This window comes from Melozone crissalis, unplaced genomic scaffold (assembly GCF_028551555.1).
Source record: "Melozone crissalis strain CALT ecotype California unplaced genomic scaffold, PUWL_Pcris_2 ptg000208l_1, whole genome shotgun sequence".
NCBI classification, from domain to species: Eukaryota; Metazoa; Chordata; class Aves; order Passeriformes; family Passerellidae; genus Melozone; species Melozone crissalis.
This window is the reverse complement of record NW_026535972.1, coordinates 309,446-328,728: the sequence shown is the minus strand read 5'-3', so window position 1 is coordinate 328,728 and position 19,283 is coordinate 309,446. Positions and strand designations below refer to the sequence as shown.

General features: G+C 71.0%; 1 protein-coding gene across 1 annotated transcript; it reads right to left on the bottom strand.

Annotated features, from left to right (window-relative positions):
- Positions 1-2,813: 2,813 nt before the first annotated feature.
- IMPDH1 (inosine monophosphate dehydrogenase 1) lies at positions 2,814-13,005 on the bottom strand. The gene is made up of 16 exons (XM_054294087.1): positions 12,930-13,005; positions 11,605-11,700; positions 10,791-10,839; positions 10,546-10,647; positions 10,058-10,132; positions 9,330-9,536; positions 8,095-8,182; positions 7,280-7,479; positions 6,211-6,301; positions 5,435-5,530; positions 4,660-4,803; positions 4,205-4,349; positions 3,986-4,129; positions 3,828-3,911; positions 3,204-3,220; positions 2,814-3,010 (listed from the first exon to the last, which is right to left on the bottom strand). Exons 1-16 carry the CDS (start codon positions 12,947-12,949, stop codon positions 2,910-2,912), a joined length of 1,659 nt encoding a protein of 552 aa, XP_054150062.1. The 5' UTR covers positions 12,950-13,005; the 3' UTR covers positions 2,814-2,909.
- Between the last annotated feature and the right edge of the window lie 6,278 nt (positions 13,006-19,283).

The following is a 19,283-nucleotide window of genomic DNA, read 5'->3' as shown; positions in this document are numbered from 1 at the left end:
GGGGACAGGAGCCGCGGGGGGGAGGCCGGGACCGGCCCGAGGGGGAGCAGGGGCGCCCCGAGTTTGGGACAGGAGCGCCCGTAGGGACACAGAGCGCCCCCAGGGAAGGGGCGGGAGGGGAGCGGCGGTGGCACTCGGGGACGGGGAGCACGCGGGGGCGCGCGGAGGTGTCCCCTCCCCCGGAGCCCCCCCCCGACAGCGCCAGGTCGCTAATCGGGGTGACAGGGGCTGTCGCCGCGGGCTGGCACCGCGCCCGTCAGGGCGGCGGCGGCGCGGGCGCGACGGATGCGAAGTGACACGCGGGACACGCGGGGAGCCGCGGCCCCCGCGCGGGACAGCGCGCCCCGCGCCCCCGGAGCGGCACCCCGCGACGGCACGGCCCCCGAAGTGACACCCCCGGGACCGCCACCCCCGCACGCGACACCCCCGCACGGGACACCCCCGGGCCGGCCACCCCCCCAAGGGACACCCCCGGAACTGCCGCCCCCCGAATTGCCACCCCCACGCGGGACACCTCCGCACCCGCCACCCCCGGAACTGCCGCCCCCGCACCCCCGCGGGCCCCAGACCCCCACGGCAAGGAGGGGGTCCCCACGCCGGTGTCACCCGTGGGTCACAACCGCGCTCCCCGCACACCCGCCCGCCCCCTCCCGCCGTGCCCACGCGTGTGACAGGGACATTGCCGGGGGGGGGCACGGGCACGGCCCGGGGTGGGCATCTCCTGCACCCCCCCCACCTGTGGCCCCCCCAACCCTGCTCGCTCCCCCCACCTGTGCCCCCCTGCACACCTGTGCCCCCCCCACCTGTGCCCCCCCCACCCCACGCTCCCACGCGTCCCCCCCGCACCCCCCGGCCGTGGCCCCCCCCCGCAGCCCCCCCCCCCCCATTTCCCGCGCGTGGGAGCGTGTGCGCACGTGTGCGCGCGCGTGACGGCGCGTGCCAGCGCGTGTGCGTGGGACAGAGCGCGCGGGGGCGGCGCGGGGGCGGCGCGGGGGGGGCATGGGGCTCGGCACCGCTCGTGGGGGGGCACCCCCGAACCCCCAGAACGCCCCCGAGCCCCCCAAACCCCCCGAACCCCCCCCCGCATCCCCGGGGCGCCCCCGCAAACCCGGGGCCCCCCGAACCGAACCGAACCCCCGCACCCCCAAACCCGGCTCACCTCCCCCCCCGGCACCCCGCGATCCGCGCCCCCCGTCCGCTGGGGACCCCAACCCGGGCACGCCCCGCACCCCAAACCCGCACACCCCCCCTGAGCTCCCCCCACCGCACCCCCTGCCCCGCTCAGCAGCGCCCCGCGGGCCCCCCCGCACCCCGAACCCCCAAACCCGGCCCCCTGAACCCCCAAACCCCGCACCCCGAACCCCCAAACCAGCACCCCGAACCCCCCCGCCCCCCGCACCCACCGGCCTCGGCGGCGGCTCCAGCCCCGGCCCGGCCCCGGCGGCGGCAGCGGCGGGAGGGGCGGGCCGAGCCCCCCCCCACTCCTCCTCCTCCTCCTCCTCCTCCTCCCACCCCCCGCGCCCCCCGGGCTCCCCCGCCCCAGCCCCCGCCCCCCCCCGGCTGCGGGACCCGGCTGGAGCGGGGTGGCGTTCCGGGGGTCCCGCATCCGGGGGGGGGGGGGCAGGATTGAGGGGTCCCCTCCTGGGGGGGAGTCACGGTGGGGTTCACAGATTTGGGGGGGGTCTCACATTTTCAAGCGGTCCCACACTTGGGGGTCGCACACCTGGGGGTCCCACATCTGAAGGGGGTCCCAATTTTGGGGGGTCCTCCCCCATTTGGGGTACCCCCCCGTAGGGAGGGGGTCCCACCCTTGTCGAGGGGAATATCTCGCGTTTGGGGCTTGTCCCACATTTGGGGGGGATGTCCCACAATTGGGGGGGGCCCGGGGTCTCACTTCTGGGAAGGTGCCACATTTGGGGTCCCCTATTTGGGTGGCGCCACCTGTGGGGGGTCCCAGGTGTGTCCCGACCTTTGCCACCCGTGTCACGTGTGACAGCGTGTGCCACCCGTGCCATGTGTGTGCCACCACCCTGTGTCACAGCGTGTGCCACCCGTGCCATGTGTGTGCCACCACCCTGTGTCACAGCACGTGCCCCCCTGGTGCCACGTGTGCCCCCCGGTCCCCGTGGCACCCGCAGGGACAGCGACACGCCAGGGGCCAGCCGGGGGACAGGACCATGGACAGAGCCAAGGACGGGGACAGGACCAGGGCCAGCCCGGGACAGGGACAGGGACAGGGCCAGGGCCAGCCTGGGACAGGGCCAGGGACAGGGCCAAGGACGGGGACAGGACCAGGGACAGGGACAAGGACAGGACAGGGCCAGGGCCAGGGCCAGCCCGGGGCAGGGACAGGGACAGGGACAAGCCAGGCTCCGATGCTCCAAGACTTTATTCACCCCTGGACACAGCGAGTCCGGGGCTCCCCTAGACCCTAGGGAGGCCACAGGACCGTGGGGTCCCCAGGACACTGTGGAGCCCCCTGTGACAATTTGGGGTCCCCGGGGACACTTTGGGGTCCCCCAGGACACTGTGGGGTCCCTGCAGTGCTGGGGTCCCCCCATCCCCACTCGGGGCACAGGGGGACACAGCCCCGCAAGCTCCTCAGTGCCAGGGGGGGTTTGGGGGTCCCCACACCATTGGGGGGGCTGTGGCTCCCTGCATCCCCTCTTTGGGGGGCCGGGAGGTCCCCGCAGCCTCGTGGTGCCCCGGGACATTTGGGGGGTCCCTGCACCCCCATTTCTGAGGGCCCTGGGGATCCCCCTCCCCTGAGGTGCCCCGGGGGGATTTGGGGCTCCAGGAGGGCTCCGGGGTCCCCGCAGCCCCTGTGCTCGGGGGGTTTGGGGGTGCCCCATTGGGGGTGCCCCATTGTGGGTGCTCTATTGGGGGTGCCCCACTGTGGGGTGCCCCATTCAGCAGCGCCGGTGTCGGGGGGCCGGGGGGGTCCCCGCAGGCTCCGGGCGGGGGGCGCCGGCCCGGGGGGACCCCTCCTCAGGGCAGCCTCCTCTGGGCACTGTGGGGACAAGGGGGGGGTCACAGGGGGCAAGGGAACCCCCAAACCCCTTCTAGGGGGGAAGGGAACCCCCAAACCCAGATCCCGGCTGGGACGCTGGGGGCGCCCCCTCCCCAGCCCCCCAGGGAGGGGACAAAGGGGGGCGGTAAAGGGGCCCCCCAGTGCCCCCCACCCCCGGGCAGCCGGTACTTACAGGGCAGAACCGTGAAGCTGCAGGGGAGGGAAGGGAAGGTCAGGGGGGCACAGGGACCCCCACACCCCAAACAATCCCATCCCCGACTCTGGGGGAACTGGGGGTGCCCCACAGCCGGCACGGGGGGCCCAACATGTGGGATCTGAAGTGGTGCCTTCCTCAGCCCCCCAGAACATCACCCACTCCCCAAGATCCCCCCATCTCCTGAACCCCTCACAGCCCCCAAAGCCTCCAAAACCTCCTCCAAATCCCCCAGTCCCCCAAGCCCCCTCCAACCGCTCTCTGCTACCCAAAATCTGCCCCAAATCCCCCAGCTCCCCCAAACGCCTCCAGCCCACCAAACCTCTCCAAAGCCCCCCAGACCCCCAAGCCCCCAGTCCCCCAAAACCTCCTCCAACCACGCTTAACCCAAAATCTGCCCCAAATCTCCCAGCCCTCCAAGCCACTCCAGCCCCCAAAACCTCTCCAAAGTCCCCCCAATTCCCCCTCAGCCCCCCAAGCCCCATCCGGCCAGTGTCAGCCACCCAAAATCTGCCCCAAATGCCCCAAACCCCTCCAGCCCCCCAAATCTCTCCAAACCCCTCCCAAGCCCCCCCAAACGCCCCCAGCCCCGTCCCCACTCACGAGTGCAGCCCGTGCACGCCCCCCTCGACCTGCGCCGCCACCGTCCTGCGCTCGAACTTGAGCTCCCCCGCGAACATCATGGACCTGGGGGGCACGGGGGGTCGGCGTGGGGCCGGGACCCCTCCCCACGCCCCCCACAGCCCCCATCCCGCACTGACCGGAGCGCCGAGAGGCTGCGGGCGCCCAGGTCCTGGCAGCCGTGCTGCAGCCCGGCCAGCAGGTACGGCACGAACTTGTGGATGGAGCCCTTGTCCCGCACGGACCCCGACACGCCCTGCGCCACCTTCACCGCGTCCCCCTCGCTGTGGGACGGGCACACGCGGGGCTGGGGGGCGCCCGGGGGGGCGCCGTCCCCTCCCCAGGACCCCCGGGGGTACCTGAAGTAGCGTTTCTGGCTGCCCGCGCCCTGCTCCATGGCGTCCAGCGAGCCCATGCCCCGGTACTGCTTCAGCCGCACGCCCTCCGAGTAGAAGAACTCGCCCGGAGCCTCCGTGGTGGCCGCCAGCAGCGACCCCATCATCACTGGGGGGGACACCCCGTCAGGGACCCCCGTTCCAGCGGGGCGGGGGGCTGAGACACCCCCAGGATGGGCTGGAATGGGGGATCCCCTCGGGGACACCGGGCTGGGCCGGGGGCTGTGAGACCCCCCCAGGATGGGCTGGGGGCTGCGGGGGCAACACCAGGATGGGCCGGGGGCTGTGAGACCCCCCCCAGGATGGGCTGGGGGCTGCGGGGCCATCACCAGGCTGGGCTGGACGGCAGGATCCCCTCGTGGGTGGCCACCAGACCCCTGTGGGTGCCCCCCGTGCCCCCCACCGTGCCCCCCGCTCACCGGTGGACGCGCCCAGTGCCAGCGCCTTCACGGCGTGCCCGGGGCTGCGGATGCCACCGTCGGCGATGACGGGGACGCCGAAGCGCCGCGCGTACTCGGCCACGCGGTACACGGCCGTGGCCTGGGCGCGGCCACACGCCAGCACTGCATGGGACAGGGACAGGGACATGTCAGGGACAGTGAGAGGGACATGGGCACGGCCACACGCCAGCACTGCCGGGGACAGGGACAGGGACATGTCAGGGACACTGTGAGGGACACGGGCACATGCCAGCACTGCATGGGACAGGGACAGGGACATGTCAGGGACACTGTGAGGGACACGGGCACGGCTTGGGCACAGCCACATGCCAGCAATGCCGGGGACAGGGACATCAGGCACACGTCAGGGACACTGTGAGGGACTTGGCCTGGGCACGGCCACATGCCAACACTGCTGGGGACAGGGACATTGTGAGGGACACGGGCATGGCCTGGACATGGCCACAGTGCCATGGGGACAGGGACAGGGACACTGTGAGGGACACAGTGTGGCCATGCCCAGGCCACAGCCGCCATGGGGACAGGGACGTGTCAGGGACACTGCAAGGGGCGTGGCCATGGCCTGGGCATGGCCACAGAGCAGCACTGCCGTGGGGACAGACATAACAGGGACAGGGGATCAGGGACACTGTCACAGGGACAGGGGGACAGCGGGTACAGGGCCACCCCGAAGGGCACAGTGGGGACACTGCAGGGTGTCCAGCGATGCCAGGGTGGCTCAGGTGTCACCCACCTTCCTGTGTGATGCAGATGGAGCCGCTGCCCATCCCCACCCGCAGCGCGTCCACCCCGGCGTCGATCAGGTTCTTGGCCTGGGCTGCGGTCACCACTGCGGGGACACCCCAGAATGGCACCCTGGCAGTGCCCAGGACACCCCAGAAATGGTGTCCCAAAATGGCACTTCAACATTGCACAGGACACCCCAGAACAGCACCCTGACACTGCCCAGGGCACCCCAAAATGGCACCCAAACCCTGCCCAGGGCACCCCGTAACGGCACCCCAGAATGGGACCCTGGCAGTGCCCAGGGCACCCCAAAAATGGTGCCCCAAAACAGCACCCCAAACCTGCCCAGGGCACCCTGAATCCCACCTGCAGGGATGCACCCCAAACACGGTACCCCAAAACAGCAGCCCAAAAGTGACACCCCAAATCCATCCCCACCCTCCCCAAATCCTCAAATATAGCCCTCGAAAATAGTCCCCAGAATGTCACCCAAATCCCAGCTCACCACTGCAGGGACACCCCAAATCTGCCCCCATTTCCCCCCTCTGTTTTGGGGTCACCCCCGCTCCTCAGTGCCCCCCCGGCTGCAGCCCCCCCGCCCTATTTGGGGTCTCACCATTGCCCCCCAGCCCCGTTTGGGGTCTCACTGTTCCCGTGCCCCCCTTGCCCTATTTGGGGTCTCACCATTCCTGTGCCCCCCAGCCCCATTTGGGGTCTCGCCGTTGCCCCCCCCGCCCCATTTGGGGTCTCACCGTTGCCCCCCCGCCCCATTTGGGGTCTCACCGTTGCCCCCCACCACCTGCAGCTCGGGGTACTTGGCCTTGATGTATCGGATCATGCCCAGCTGGTACCGCGAGTTCCCCTGCGACGAGTCCTGCGGGGTTGGGGTGTGCGGGGCAGGATTTGGGGTGCAGGGCAGGTTTTGGGGTGCCACGGGGGGAGCAGAGGGTTGGGGTTCAATGAGCAGGGGGTACCCCCCAGCCCCCTCCTATTTCGGGGCACAAGCAGCTCCATCCCCATCCCCATCCCCAGACCCCATCCCCTCCCTTTTGGGGTCCCATGGCTTTTGGGGTGCCCCCACACTCCTATTTTTAGGGTCCCCCTCCTGCACCAGCAACTCCAACCCATCTCCTTCCCTTCCCTTCTATCCCTCCCCGGTTTTGGGCTCTTCCATTTCTGGGGATCCCCGTTTCTGGGGTGCCCCATTTTCGGGGTCCCCTGAGGTCAGCCCCCGCACCAGCAGCTCCATCCCCCCCATTCCTCCATCCTCATCCCCCCGTTTTTGGGATACTCCCCCATTTCTGTGTCCCCCCATTTTCATCCCCCCATTTGGGGGTCTCACGTTTTTGGGGTGCCCTCACCCCCCCATTTCTGGGGACCCCTCCACACTCACCGGCACGCAAGCCCCGTGCCCTTCCTCCCCATCCTCCCCCTCATCCCCCGTGCCCAGAGCGCCGGGTTTTGGGGTGCCCCGGTTCGGGGGTGCCCCGGGTTTTGGGGTGTCCCGGTTCGGGGGTGTCCCGTTTTCGGGGTGCCCGCGGTTTGGGGTGCCCCGGGTTTTGGGGCGCCCGCGGGTTTTGGGCTGCCCCGGGTTTTGGGGTGCCCGCGGTTTGGGGTGTCCGGTTCGGGGGCGCCTTTAGTTTTGGGGTGCCCGCGGTTTGGGGGTGTTCCCGGGTTTTGGGGTACCCCGGGTTTGGGGTGCCCGCGGTTTTGGGCTGCCCCGGTTCGGGGGTGCCCGCGGTTCGGGGTCCCCCCGTTTTGGGGTCCCCCCATTCGGGGGTGCCCGCGGTTCGGGGGTGCCCGCAGTTTGGGGTCCCCCCGTTTTGGGGTGCCCGGTGCGGGGGTCCCGCACCAGCACCACGAGGTCGGCGCCCGCCTGCACGAGCAGGTCCAGCCGGTACTTGTCGTCGTCGCGGGTGCCGATGGCCGCCCCGACCCGCAGCTGCTTCCGCCCGTCCTTGGAGGCCGCCGGGTGCTCGCGGTTCTTCTTGAGGTCCGTGCGCGCCATCAGCGCCACCAGCTCGTCACGGCTGTTGACGATCGGCAGCTTCCCTGCGGGGACAGCGCGGGGACACCGCGGGGACGGTCACACCGAGCGGGGACAGCGAGGGGACACCGCGGGGACAGCGAGGGGACACCGCGGGGACAGTCACACCGAGCGGGGACAGCGAGGGGACACTGTAGGGACAGTCACCCGAACCGGGGACATCGCAGGGACAGGGGGTGCAGGTGGGACCCCAAGAGCGGGGCCATGGTGGCCACCAGCTCGTCACTGGGGACACAGGGGGGAAAGTGGGGTCACCAGGGGCTGGAGGGCACTGGGGGGGCTGCAGGGACACGGGGACATGGAGCTGACCCCAGGGACAGGAACAGGGACACAGGGCTGACCCCAGGGACAAGGAGGGGACCTGAAGGATGGAGCAGTGACAGCCACCAGCTCACCAGTGCTGGTCACTGTCAGCAGCCCTGGGGACACAGCGGGGGACAATGTGAGGGGAACGGGGACAGGGGACATCCCCCATGCGCCACCCAGGGTGGCACCGAGGTGCCCCTGAGGGGAGGTGACTCCCGGGGGTGACACCTGGGAGGTGCTGTGGGGGCCCTGTGGGGTGACAGGTGACTCAGGGTGTGACAGGTGCCCCAGGGTGTGACAGGTGCCCCCTGCACCTTTCTTGCTGCGCTGCAGGATCTCGTTGGCCTCTTTGAGGGTGACACCGGCTGGGGCCACCACCAGGTCCCTGCGCTTGGTCATCACCTGGGGACACAGGGACCCGCGTGTCACTGGATCAGCACAGGGACTGGCACTGCCACTGTCTGGCACTGCCATCGTCACCAGGGCTGGCACCAATCCTGGCACCGGCACTGGCACCAGCACTGGCACTGTCACCTGCACTGCCACCAGCACTGTCACCTTCACTGCCTGTCACTGTCACATGCACTGGCATTGTCACAGGCACCAGCCCAGGCACTGTCACCTGCACTGTGTGTCACTGTCACCGTCACTGTCACCTGCACTGGGGGGCCCAGGGCCACCGCGGGCAGCCCCCGCCCTGCCATGGATCTCTCCATCCTCCGACTCCTGCACCCCATCCTGCCCCGCAATACACATCCTGCCCCACATCCCATCCTGCCCCACATCCCATCCTGCCCCACACTGCACATCCTGCATCCCACCCTGCCCCACATCCCATCCCTGCCCCACACTGCACATCCTGCATCCCATCCTGCCCCACATCCCATCCTGCCCCACATCCCATCCCTACCCCACAATACACATCCTCCATCCCATCCTGCCCCACATCGCACATCCTCTATCCCATCCTGCCCCACATCCATCCATCCATCCATCCATCCATCCATCCATCCATCCCATCCTGCCCCACACTGCACATCCTCCACCCCACCCCAACATCCCTGCCCCACATCCATCCCTGACCCACATTACTCCATCTCCCAACCCTGCCCCACATCCTCCAACTCCTGCATCCTATCCTGCCCCACATTACTCCATCCTCCATCCCAGGCCCACACCCATCCTGCCCCACAGTGCACATCCTCCAACCCTGCCCCACATCCCATCCCTGCCCCACACCCATCCTGCCCCACAGTGCACATCCTCCAACCCTGCCCCACATCCCATCCCTGCCCCACATCCATCCTGCCCCACAGTGCACATCCTCCAACCCTGCCCCACATCCCATCCCTGCTCCACATCCATCCTGCCCCACAGTGCACATCCTCCATCCCTGCCCCACATCCATCCCTGCCCCTCATCCATCCCTTCATCCCATCCTGCCCCATATTGCACATTCCCCAACCCACCCATCCCTGCCCCACATCCCATCCCACCCCATCCCACCCCAGCTCACCCCACCCCGCCGTGTCCCCACGGCCGTGCCCACCTGTGCCAGGGGGGTGGCCCTGTCCCCCTCGCGCAGGAAGTCGATGTCGCGGGAGGTGACGATGCCCTCGAGCCGCCCCCCCAGGCGCCCCGAGTGGGTGACGGGGACCCCCGAGAAGCCGAGGCGCGCCTTGGCGTCCCACACGTCCCCCACGGTGTGCGCCGGGCTCATCACCAGCGGCTCCAGGATGAAACCCTGCTCGAACCGCTGCAGCCATGGGGACAGGGATGGGGACAGTGTCACCGGGGGCACAGGGACAGGGACAGTGTCACACAGGGGCATGGGGACAAGGGACAGGGCCATCAGGGGGCATGGGGATATGGGACAGGGCCATTAGAGGGCATGGGGACAAGGGACAGTGTCACACAGGGCATGGGGATATGGGACAGTGTCACCCGGGGGCACGGGGACAGGGACAGTGTCACACAGGGGCATGGGGACAGGGACAGTGTCACACAGGGCATGGGGATATGGGACAGTGTCACCCGGAGGCATGGGGACAGGGACACCAGGGGACATGGGGACACAGGACAGTGTCACCCGAGGGGCTCAGGGATATGGGACAGAGTCACCAGGGTCACAGGTGGCTCAGGGACACTGGGCACACGGCCAGGGCACAGGGAGGGCACGCCCACCGTGGGTGCTGATGGCCGCCAGCCCAGCAGGTGCCAGCCCAGCCCAGCAGGTGCCAGCCCGTGCCAGGTGACACCACAGGGTCCCCAGCTCACCTTGACCTTGCGCACCTCGCTGGCCTGGAACTCGGGGGTGCAGTTGTGGTGGATGATGCCGATGCCGCCGTTCAGCTGGGGGGCACACGGGGGGTGCACGGGGGGCACGGGGGGTGTGGGTTCACGGGCACCCCCTGCAGCCGGGTCCCCCATGTGCCCTCAAAGCCCTTGGGGACTGTGCCCCCATTCCCAGTGCCCCCCAATGTCCCCCCAGTGTGACAGAGCTCCCCAGGACCCCTCACAACCCCTGGATGTCCCCAAGATGCCTCCACCCATGTGGGTGCACCCCCACCCATGGGGACAGCCGTGTCCCCTTTGGTGACTGTGTCCCCCCATTGTCCCCCAGTGTCCCCCTTGTCCCCCCCTGCTCACAGCCATGGGGATGGCCATGTGCCCCAGTGTCCCCCCATTGTCCCCCGTGTCCCCACCTGCTCACAGCCATGGCAATGGCCATGTCCCCCCTGTCCCCCCAGTGTCCCCCCGCTCACAGCCATGGCGATGGCCATGTCCCCCTCGGTGACCGTGTCCATGGGCGATGACACCAGCGGTGTTTTCAGGGTGATGGTTCTGGTCAGTGCCGAGGTCAGGTCCTGGGGAGGGGAGCACCCCTAAAATCCTGACCCCCCCGAGAATGGGGGGTCCCCAACTCTGCCCTCCCCCCTGCCCTCCCTGCACCCCCAAAGGCATGGGGGGGTCCCGGGGGGTCCCAGGGGGATCTTGGGGGGTCACTCACCACCTCGTCAGCCGTGAAGTCGATGTAGCCAGGGAGGATGAGGAAGTCACTGTGGGGGGACACAAGGCTGGGATCCCCCTGGCCCCCCCAAACTGACCCAGACCCACTGGGGGGGCACTCGAGGTCTGGGGAGGCACCGAGGGAGGGGGGACATGCGAGTTGGGGGGGTCAGGGGGTTCCTGGGGGGCTCTGGAGGGGTTTGTGAGGTTCCTGGGGGGTCTGGAGGGGTTTCTGGGGTTCCGGGGGGATCTGGAGGAGTTTCTGGGGTTCCTGGGGGGGGTTGTGAGGTTCCTGGGGGGTCTGGAGGGGTTTCTGGGGTTCCTGGGGGGGTTCCTGAGGGGTCTGGAGGGGTTTCTGGGGTTCCGGGGGGGTCTGGAGGGGTTTCTGGGGTTCCTGGGGGGGTTCCTGAGTGGTCTGGAGGGGTTTCTGGGGTTCCTGGGGGGTCTGGAGGAGTTTCTGGGGTTCCTGGGGGGGTTTGTGAGGTTCCTGGGGGGTCTGGAGGGGTTTGTGAGGTTCCTGGGGGGTCTGGAGGGGTTTCTGGGGTTCCTGCGGGGGTTCCTGAGTGGTCTGGAGGGGTTTCTGGGGTTCTGGGGGGGTTGGCAGTGGGGATGCAGGGGGGGGTCAGGGGGTCCCTGGGGGGTTCCTGGGGGATCTTTGTGGGGATTCCCTGGGGCTGCTATGGGGAGGAGTTGGGGTTTCCCTGGGGGGCTCTGGGGGTGCCGGGGTGTGCCTGGGGGGTCTGGAGCCGCCTGTGAGGGTCGGGTGGTGCCGAGGGGGTTTTCAGGGGGTCTTCAGGGGTGGGGGTCACCCGCACTTGTAGGTGAGGCCATCGGCGCAGGCGAAGAGCTGCTGGGCCGTGAGCCCGTCCTGGGGCACGTAACCGGCACCGCTGATCAGCTGCTGCGCCATGCTGCGGGCGGGCGAGGCTGGCACCGGCACCGGGAACGGCACCGGGACCCGCACACCGGGAACGGGACCCGCACACCGGGACCGGCACACCGGAACCGGGACCCGCACACCGGGAACGGCACGCCGGCACCGGTACACCGGTACCAGCACAGGGACCCGCACACCGGGACCGGGACCCGCACACCGGGAACGGGACCCGCACACCGGGACCGGCACACCGGCACCGGTACACCGGTACCAGCACAGGGACCCGCACACCGGGACCGGGACCCGCACACCGGGACCAGCCCCAGGGTCTCCCCGGGACCCCCGACCACCCCAGGAGCCTCCCGGGACCGGGACAGATTCCCCCTCCCCGGGACTGGGACTCCCCCCGGGTCCCCCCCTCACACCGGGACCCCCACCGCGACTGGGACCCCCACCCGCACCACGAGCGTCCCCACCCGGGCCGTGACCCCCGAACCGCACCGGGATCCCCACCCGGACCCCGCAAACCAGGAACGGGACCCGCACCCGCACCGGGGCTGGCCGGGCCGGGCTGAGGGGGGTCCCGGTCTCGGGGGGATCACGGGGGGTTCATGGGGGGAGTTCCTGAGGGGGTCACGGAGGGGTCACTCTTTCGAGGGGGTCCCCGGGGGTCCCGTCCCGTTCCCGCGGGGGTCCCGTTCCCGTGCCAATCCCGCGCGCTGCGCTCCCGCAGCGGCCCCGGCGCAGGGCGTGCCCATGGGCGTGGCCTGGGGGCGTGGCCGGGGGCGTGGCCAGGGCCGTGAGTGGCCGCCGCAGCCCCCCCCCCCCTCCCAGCCTGCCCAGCGCTCCCCGCGCGCCGGGAGCGGCCCCAGCGCTCCCAGTAACCCCCAGTAACCCCCCCAGCGCTCCCAGTGACCCCCGCCGGACACCAGGGACCCCCACAGCACTCCCAGTAACCCCTCCCGCAGCCCGGGGACCCCCCATCCCCCAGCGCTCCCAGCAGCCCCTCCCGCACGCCCCGGTACCCCCGGCACCCCCCAGCTCCCACCCCCCCCACCAATGGTGCCCCACAGCCCCGGTAACACCGTCAGTGTCCCCTCGCCCCGCTCCCTCCCGCCCCAGTGCCGCCCCAGTCCCTCCCAGTGCCCCCAGTACAGCCCTGCCCTCCCCCGGTGCCCCCGTGCCCCCGCCCCGGTCCCGGTGTGCCCCCGGCGCGCCCCAGCGGCTCCCAGTGCCCCCAGTGCCCCCCAGTAACCCCAGTACCTGGGCTCCCCCTCGCCCATGGCGCTGAGCGCCGCCGGGGGCGGGGCCTCGGCACCACGCCCCACGACCACGCCCGCGGCCCCGCCCCGCCGGGCCCCGCCCCCCGAGCAACGGGGGCAGCCCCGAGCCCCGGGATGGGGACACCCCCGAGCAACGGGGACAGCCTCGCTCCGGGGGCGGCGCTGAGCGCCCCCCTCTGTGGACACACCCGCCTCTATCTGTGGGTACACCCCACCTCTCTGTGGGCACACCCCGCTTTGGGGGGAAATCCTTTACTTTGGGAGCTCCCGCTTTTGGGGGTTCATGCCTCCGGTACGGGTGGGCCTCTCGCATTCGGGTGCCCTCCCCTTTTTGGGGCGCGCCCCTCTGTTTGGAGCACTCCCTCTTTTGGGCACACTGCCTGTCATGGGGAGCAATCCCCTGTTTAGGGCGCACACCGTGTTTGGGGTGCCCCCCCTGATTTGGGGATACCTCCCCTTTGGGGGGACACGGCTCTGCTTTGGGCGTCCCTCGGGGTCCCCCTGCCCCGGGTGACCCTGGGGACAGCCCGTGCGGCCCTAACGAGCCCCGGGGGATGGGGCGGCAAAGCAGCCGCACCTGGGAGCACCAGGGAGCACGTGGGAGCACCTGTGTGCTCTGCCTGCACCTGGGTGAGCACCTGGGTGAGCACCTGGGTGAGCACCTGGGTGAGCACCTGGGTGAGCGCCTGGGAGCTCCTGTGTGCTCTGCCTGCACCCGTGAGCGCCTGTGAGCTCCTGGGTGAGCCCCTGAGATCCCCCGTGTGTGCTCCCCTGAGTGCCCTGCCCTCACCTGTGATCCCGGCCCCACTGCCCGCTCCCCTCAGCTCTCACCCCCCTCCCCGGGGGTCACCCCCCCGCACTCCCGGGGCTCGGTGCCCCCCACAGCGGGTGCGGGGCCGGCGCTGCGCCCCCCGCAGGCAGGGCCGGGCATTGCAGGGCATTGCGGGGGGCACCGCGCCCCCCCGGCCAGGGCAGCGCTCCCCGCCCGCTCCAAGGTGACCCCCCCGTGTCCCCGGGTGACCCCCCCGGCGCAGGGACCCGCGGGGGGCGAACGGAGCCCACCCGAGGCACGGGGACGGCACGGACACCCCCACTGACCCCCCCACAATGACCCCCCCACAATGACCCACAAAGACCCCCCCCACAATGACCCCATATTGGCCCCTCCATACTGACCCCCCTATACTGATCCTCCCCCACAATGACCCCATACTGATCCCCCCACACTGACCCCCCCCACAATGACCCACAATGACCCCCCCACAATGACCCCACACTGGCCCCTCCATACTGACCCCCCCCCACAATGACCCCATACTGGCCCCCCCACAATGACCCTCCCCACAATGACCCCCCCCCACAATGACCCCATACTGACCCCCGCACACTGACCTCCCTATACTGACCCCCCCCCACAATGACCCTCCCCACAATGACCCCATACTGACCCCCGCACACTGACCTCCCTATACTGACCCCCCCCCACAATGACCCTCCCCACAATGACCCCATACTGACCCCCGCACACTGACCTCCCTATACTGACCCCCCCCCCACAATGACCCCATACTGATCCCCCCACACGGACCCACAATGACCCCTCCCCCTGACCCCCCCCCAACGACCCCCTGTCACGGACGTTTCCCCCGGCTCTGAACCCCGGGACCCCCGGTACAGCACCCCCCCCGTCACGGCACCCACAGACCCCCCCCGTGCCCCCCTTACCTGCCCTCCCCCTGTCCCGCGGGGGTCGCCTCGCCCTCGGGGGGCTCCGGGGGCGCTTCCATGGCGGGGGGGGTCCCGGGGGTCCCGCGGGTGCCGGGGGGGTCCGTGGGTGCCGCTGCCGCCGGGACCCGCTGCCGAGGGAGGGGGGACGGGGGGGCGGTGCCGCCCCCTGGGCTCCGCCCACCCCGCGGGGTTCGGTCCGGCACGGGGGAAACTGAGGCACGGGGCGGCGCGGGGTGCGCCCCACGCTCGGGGGGGTCACACGGGGGGGGTCACGCACAGGGGGGGTCACGCACAGGGGGTCCCCCCGTGCCCCCCTCCGCCCTCCCCCGGCCCGCGGGGCGGGGGTCGCGCTCTCAGCCCCCCGAGCGGCGCAGGGGGACACGCGTGGGAGCGCCACGCGCGGGGGTCGCGGGGACTCCTCGGGGGTCGCAGCCTGTGCCCCCCCCGCCCCCCCGGGCCATTTGCAGCCGCGGCAGCTGCCGGGGATTAACGCGGCCCGGATTAGGGGGGATTTGGGGGGGCGCGGGGCGGGGGAGGGGCGGGAAGGTAATGGGGGGGCGGTGCGGCTCCGCCCAGCGCTCCCAGTATGGACCAGTATGGACCAGTGTAACCCAGCTGCCCCAGTGTGTGCCGGTACAGCGCGCTGCGCACAGCGCTCCCAGTACATCCCAGTACATCCCAGTGCTCCCAGAGCACCCAGCACGCCCCAGTGTGTCCCAGTATGTCCCAGTACACACCAGTTCGCCGTGCTCCCAGTGCAGCCCGGTGCGCCCAGTGCTGCCAGCACAAACCAGCGCACGGCGCTCCCGGTGCCCCCGGTGCCCCCCGTGCCCCCGGTGCCCCACGGCCCCGCTGTCCCGCAGCCCCGCGCTGCCGGTGCGGTGTCGCCGCTCGATGTCGCCGCCGGAGGTGACCCGCGGCACCGGTGACCCCGGCATGGATTAGCGGCAAACTCCCGCTCAAGCCTCTTAGCGGGGGCCGCCCACGGCCACGGGGTCACGCGTGGGGGAAGGGCACCCCGGGGACCCCCGCGGCACCCAGGGCTCCCAAACCCCTGCGCGCGGGGCACAGGGACCCCACGGCGCCCTGGTGGCACTGGGGGCCGCCCAGGGGACACTCGGACCCCCGGCCCCATCCCCCCCGGCCGGGACCCTCCCCACGCGGGGCAGGGGCACCCACGGCCCCCGCATGGGGCAGCGCCGCTTAAGGGACGCGGCGCCTTTAAGGGGCGTGGCCAGTGAAACACCGCCCTCAGAGGCGGGGCCACGGGAACGCGGGAAACGCCCAAATGCCAGCGAGGACGGGGGGAGCGTGAGAACCCCGCAGTGACCCCCAGTGACCCCCCCAGTGCGAACCGGGGACCGCCAGGACACCCAGAGCATCCCAGTGACCCCCAGTGTCCCCCCCAGTGTCTCCTAGTCCCAGCCAGTGCATCCCAGTGACACCCAGAGCGCCCCAGTGACCCCCAGTGTCATCCCCAGTGACCCCCCCAGTGTCTCCCAGTCACATCCAGTCCATCCCAGTGCTGCCCAGTTCCCAGCAGCCAATCGCAGTGCTGTCCAGTTCCCAGTCACACCCAGCCCATCCCAGTTCCCAGTCCATCCCAGTTCCCAGTCCATCCCAGCCCATCCCAGTCACACTCAGTCCATCCCAGCCCATCCCAATTCCCAGTCCATCCCAGTCCATCCCAGTTCCCAGTCAGACCCAGCCCATGCCAGTCCATCCCAGTCCATCCCAGTCGTTCCCAGTTCCCAGTCCATCCCAGTCCATCCCATCCCATCCCAGCCCATCCCAGTCACACCCAGCCATGGTTCCAGTGTTTATTGCCCATCCCATCCCAGTCCATCCCAGTTCCCGTCCCATCCCAGTCCATCCCAGTCGCTCCCAGCCTGGTTCCAGTGTTTATTGCCCATCCCAGTCCATCCCAGTCCATCCCAGTCGCTCCCAGCCTGGTTCCAGTGTTTATTGCCCATCCCAGTTCCCATCCCAGTCCATCCCAGTTCCCATCCCAGTCCGTCCCAGTCGCTCCCAGCCGCGGTTCCAGTGTTTATTGCCCATCCCAGTTCCCATCCCAGCCCAACCCAGCCCGTCCCAGTCACTCCCAGCCTGGTTCCAGTGTGTGTTTATTGCCCCTCAGCACTCGATGGAGTCCTCGAGCAGCTGCAGCAGCGGGGGCGCCGCTCGGGGGTCGCCGCCCGCCGCCTCCTCCAGGCTCTCCTCGCTCAGCTCCTCCAGGGCGGGCAGCGCCCCCGGCGCCCCCCGGAGCCCCCCGCCGGCCCCGGGGCTGCCGCCGCCCCCCGCGGGCCCCGCCGGCGCCTCCGCGGGGCTGGGGGCGCGGGGCTGGGGGTGCTGGGGGGGCTGGGGGGGCGCGGGGCTGCCGGGGGGCGACCCCGCCGGGGACCCCGCCCCTGGCTCGCCCCCCGCGGGCCGCGCCGCCCCCAGCGAGTTGGCCTGGGCTTTGGGGGGCGCGGGGGGCGCGGGCGGCGGCGGGGGCGGCGGGGGCGGGGGCGGGGGCGGCACCTCGCCCACCTCGCTGTAGCCCTCGTTGGGGTAGTACAGCCGGGGGGGGCTCGGGGGGCTCTTGCCGGCCTGCACCTGCAGGGGGGACACACAGGGAGGTCAGGGGGCGCCCCCACACCCGACACCCCCGCGGGAAACCCCATCCCCCGCGCGGGGACCCTCCATGGAGCCCCCCGGCACCCCGACCCCCATGGGGACCCCCAGTGCTCCAAACCCTGCCCAGACCGGGGACCCCCGTGGGACCCCCCCGGGCATTCCAGCACAGGGACCCCCCCCAGCACAGGGACCCTCACTCACTCCCCCAATCCCGACCACGGGACCCCCCAGGACCCCCCAATGTCTCCCCAGCACAGCGACCCCCCGGGAGCCCCCAGCACCCCGACTCCCTCCGGCAGGACCAGCACGGGCCCCCCCCCCCCATGGGACCCCCCCATCACCCCGACCCCCCCCGTGGGACCCTCCTGATGGGACCCCCGGGCACAGGGACCCCGCATCCCCCTTTTGGGGGGGCTCAGAGCAGGGTGACCCTCCCCCCCCCAGCAGTTTTTGGGGGTCCCCTCCCTCGCCCCCCACTCACCGGCTGGAACCACCTCAGGCTCTGTGGGGGGGAACGGGGGGGTCAGCTGGGAAACTGAGGCACGGGCTGGCTCCCTCCTTCCCGCAGCCCCCCCAGGCCTGGGAACCGCCTTCCTACGGCCCCCCCAAACCAGCAGAGCCCCCCCCAGACCCAGGAGCCCCCCTTCCTTCCCAGCCCCCCAAAAACGGGACCCCCTTCCCCCCCCGGAGGGTCCCCGGTCCGCAGCGCTCCCCTCGACCCAGGGACCCCTCCCCGACCCCAGACCCGGGGGGGGAGTGGTTATCAGGGTGCGGGAGCTTTGGGGGCGCTCGGGAGCGGTTTGGGGGTGCGGGAGCGACTGCGGGAGCTGGGAAGGGGTTTGGGGGGGCTCTGGGCGGGCAGGTCGGGGGTGCAGGAGTGTCTCGGGGGGCTCTGGGGGTGCAGGAGGGTCTCGGGGGGCTCTGGGGCAGGTCGGGGCCGCAGGAGGGTCCCGGGGAGCAGGCGGTGCCCGGGGGCTGGGGGGCCCCTACCACGTTGGGGTGCTTCTCGATGGCGAGCGCCGCCCGGTCCGCCGTGCGCTGCCGCCGCCGCCGCCGCCGCCGCGCCCGCAGCGCCAGCAGCGCCAGCAGCGCCAGCGCCCCGAGCAGCAGCAGCGCCCCCGCCGCCGCCAGCAGCGCCCCCGCGGGCACCGCGCGGCCCGCCGCCGCCTCCGACGGGTCCCGGGGCGCTGCGGCACACGGGGGAGTGTCAGAGACCGGGACGGTAACGGGGGACAGTAACGGGGGGCGTCAGAGACAGGGGACAGACACGGGGGACAGCAATGGGGGGGACAGACACGGGGGGACATCAGAGATAGGGACAGACACGGGGGACAGCAATAGGGTGACACGCCAGAGACAGGGGACAGACACGGGGGACAGCGATGGGGGGACATGTCAGAAACGGGGGGGACAAACCCTGGCACGGCCCGGGGGGCTCCGAGGGGACGGGGGGGACACATCCCATCCCAGGGGCCTCCGAGGGGATCCCATCCCGGGGGAGGGCCTGGGGGCTCTGTCACTGCGGGGATCTTGGGGAAAATCCATCCCGGGGGGACACAGGGCTGGCTCTGGGGTGACCCCATCACAGGGGGACGCAGTGCTGGGGGGCTCCTATTCACTGCACAGGGCTCTGCAGTGACCCCATAACGGGGGGCAGAGGGTCCGTGGGGGTGTCCCAGTGCCACGGGGCAGGGGGTCCCTGTAAAGGGTCCCTGAGGGGTGTCCCAGTGCCGTGGGGATGGGGGCAGTCACAGAGGGGTCCCTGGGGGGTTTCTGCCTCTCCGTACCTGCCTGCCCCGGCCACAGCACCTCCAGCTCCACCGTCGTGTTCGTGGTCTCGCCCGATTCCTCGTCCCGCGCCAGGACCTGAGGGGAAGGGGCAGGGAGGGGACGTGGTGAGGACGGGGGGTACGCAGGGACATGGCTGGGGCACTGGGGGGACACACAAGGGCACATGGAGGTGCCCCCAAGCCTCAGTGTCCCCTCTGTC